Consider the following 2,744-nt stretch of genomic DNA (forward strand, 5'->3'; position numbering starts at 1 on the left):
ATTGTTTCTAGATTATTGTGTAGAGTGATCAGATGCATTTTAAATAATTGCTAAAAGCTTTATTGGCCAAAAAAAATTTCACTGTTTTTTTTATCCTCACACAAAATGACCAGCTAACATTAATTGACTAATCATATCAGCAGCACATGTGAAAGTGTGAATGAGTACTAGTCAGGTGAAATCACTATCAGACTAATTAGATTAGATTAGTAAGCGCAGACTGATAGAGGGAAGAAGCGCTTCCAATCAGTGTGTTCTTGTTAGCAATGGTTACCTCCAAATAAACACGTGCAGCCATCATTGCTTTGCATCAAAATGGCCTCACATGCAAGGAAATTGCTACAAAGAATACTGCACCTGAAAGAACCATTTACCGGATCATCAAGAACTTCAAGGAGAGAGGTTCGACTGCAGTGAAGAAGTCTTCAGGACGTCCCAGAGTATCCAGCAAGCACCAGGACCGTCTCCTCCTGAGGAGTCAGCTACTCATTGCTTTGCATCAAAATGGCCTCACATGCAAGGAAATTGTTACAAAGAATATTGCACCTGAAAGAACCATTTACCGGATCATCAAGAACTTCAAGGAGAGAGGTTTGACTGGAGTGAAGAGGTCTTCAGGTTGTCCAAGAGTTTCCAGCAAGTGCCAGGACGTCTCCTCCTGAGGAGTCAGCTACGGAATCGTGTCACCAGCAGTGCAGAGCTTGCTCAGGAATGGCAGCAGGTTGGTGTGAGAGCATCTGCACGCACAGTGAGGCCAAGGCCTGGTGTCAAGAAGGGCAGCAAAGAAGCCACTTCTCTCCAAGAAAAACGTCAAGGGAGTGGGCTCTCTCATAATTCTGCCCAAAAACACGGCCATGAATAAAGAATGGTATCAAAGTGTCCTGCAAGAGCGACGACTTCCAACGATCCATGAACAATTTGGTGATGATCCGTGCATTTTCCAGCATGATGGAGCACCATGTCACAAAGCAAGAGTGATTAAAGAAGTGGCTCGAAGATTATTACATTTAAATTTTGGATCCGTCGCCAGGCAACTCCCGGATCTCAATCCCATAGAGAACCTGTGGTCAGTCCTCAAAAGGCGAGTGAACAAGCAGAAGCCGACAAATTGTGATCAACTCTGAGAAATAATAAGGCAAGAAGAGATCGCCATCAGTCAGGATTTGGCCCAGAAGCTAATATCCAGCATGCCAGAGCGAATTGCAGAGGTTATGAAGAACAAGGGTCAACACTGTAAATATTGACTCATATTTTTTGCCAATAAAAGCCTTTAAAACTTATGATATGCTTATCATTGTTTTTCAGTATACCATAGAAACATGTGGAAAAATAATCTACAAATACTGAAGCAGCAAACTTTGCAAAACACAATTTGTCACTGCCAAAACTTTTGGCAACGACTGTACACAATTTGAGTAGCACCTCCTACTGCTGTTATCCACTCACAACTGTGTATACAAAGTATTGTGTATCAGAAATACACACAATTGCATATCAGAAAAATTACAGAAACCTAGCATGAAATGGCACAACATTTGTAAGCTTTATAAGCGTAAGTCTTTGTGACAGAAAGGTCAAACTTTATTCTTGAAACAATTTATAAGAATTTAAAACTTGCTCAAACAACTGCAAGTGTTAATCAGGAAAAACATGTAAATAAAACAATTAATAGCATGATTAATGTTTTCAGAGTGAAATAGCATTTGAACAATTTGTCTCCATGCACAAAATATGAACCTAGGCTGAACATTTTGGCAACTGGCTTTAAGTAATGGTGGTCTCAGTGGGGGAAATCTCCTGTATGACCTGATTTAAAATCTCATCTATGACCTCACAGTCATAATTCACTTGGTCAAGGTCCAGAGCAGGAACAAAAGTGACCAATAAACGGGCAATGCTGTACCTCAGCTCCCTCAACCTGATGACAGAAGTGAGAGAGAGCAGATTTATATATGTGCATCAAAACGTGACTCCTAGGCTACGTTCACACTGCGAGCCTTAGTGCTCAATTCCGATTTTTTTCTCCGATCCGATTTTTTTGTGTAGCTGTTCACATTGTTGTTTTAATTGTGGCCAATATCAGTTTTACAGTGTGAACAGATCATGGTTCTGAACTGACCCGCATGCGCAAAAGAATGATACGAACAGGGTTTCCAGGTTTACACAACAAAATCCGCCCAATTGCTTCTCAAAACTAGTCCAAAGCTAGCACAACCATGTTCAGGCCAGGGGGATAAATATCGTGTTAGTGGGGTCGCGTCGACCCACGAAGTTGAAAAACATCATGCGGCAACAGAGGAAAAGTATCCTAATTCCGCGGGGAATCTGTGGATTGGGCAACACTTGCGCAGCGCGCTGTCATACACGGAGGACATAAAGTAAGCGATTATGTGTTTATTTATAGTGTGATCTGCTGCTGAAACCGGCAAAATTATGTGCAGGCAATATGAAAAATAAAGACAAGGATGTGACAAGACAGCAGAGTTTTTTGAAACTTTTATGATACAAGCCCTCATGTTTTGCTTGTAATTAGCATTGTCACTGTAATACTTATGAATTTTTCTGACACATCACACTTCCACTGATTACTTTTTGCAACTGTCTTGATAACTTTGGATATGTAAAATCTCTGAAGTGTCTCCCGGCAGCACAGAATTATGATGAATGTCGATCTAGAGTGACATAAAAGTCGCATGAATTCCGACATAACTGTTCACACTGCGGTCACATTGCAAAACCTCCAA

At 41.0% G+C, this 2,744-nt stretch overlaps 1 protein-coding gene across 1 annotated transcript in view; it reads right to left on the reverse strand.

Annotated features, from left to right (window-relative positions):
* Positions 1–1,337: 1,337 nt before the first annotated feature.
* The window catches only part of LOC107655529 (MORC family CW-type zinc finger protein 3-like), a 15,010-nt gene continuing 13,603 nt past the window's right edge, over positions 1,338–2,744 (reverse strand). Inside the window, exon 19 of the mRNA XM_016443050.1 lies at positions 1,338–1,918. Coding sequence (XP_016298536.1) covers positions 1,765–1,918 — 154 coding nt within the window. The 3' untranslated portion in view covers positions 1,338–1,764. The remainder of the gene's footprint in view (positions 1,919–2,744) is intronic.

Source organism: Sinocyclocheilus anshuiensis, unplaced genomic scaffold (genome assembly GCF_001515605.1).
Source record: "Sinocyclocheilus anshuiensis isolate Anshui unplaced genomic scaffold, SAMN03320099.WGS_v1.1 scaffold1148, whole genome shotgun sequence".
In the NCBI taxonomy this organism is placed as follows: domain Eukaryota; kingdom Metazoa; phylum Chordata; class Actinopteri; order Cypriniformes; family Cyprinidae; genus Sinocyclocheilus; species Sinocyclocheilus anshuiensis.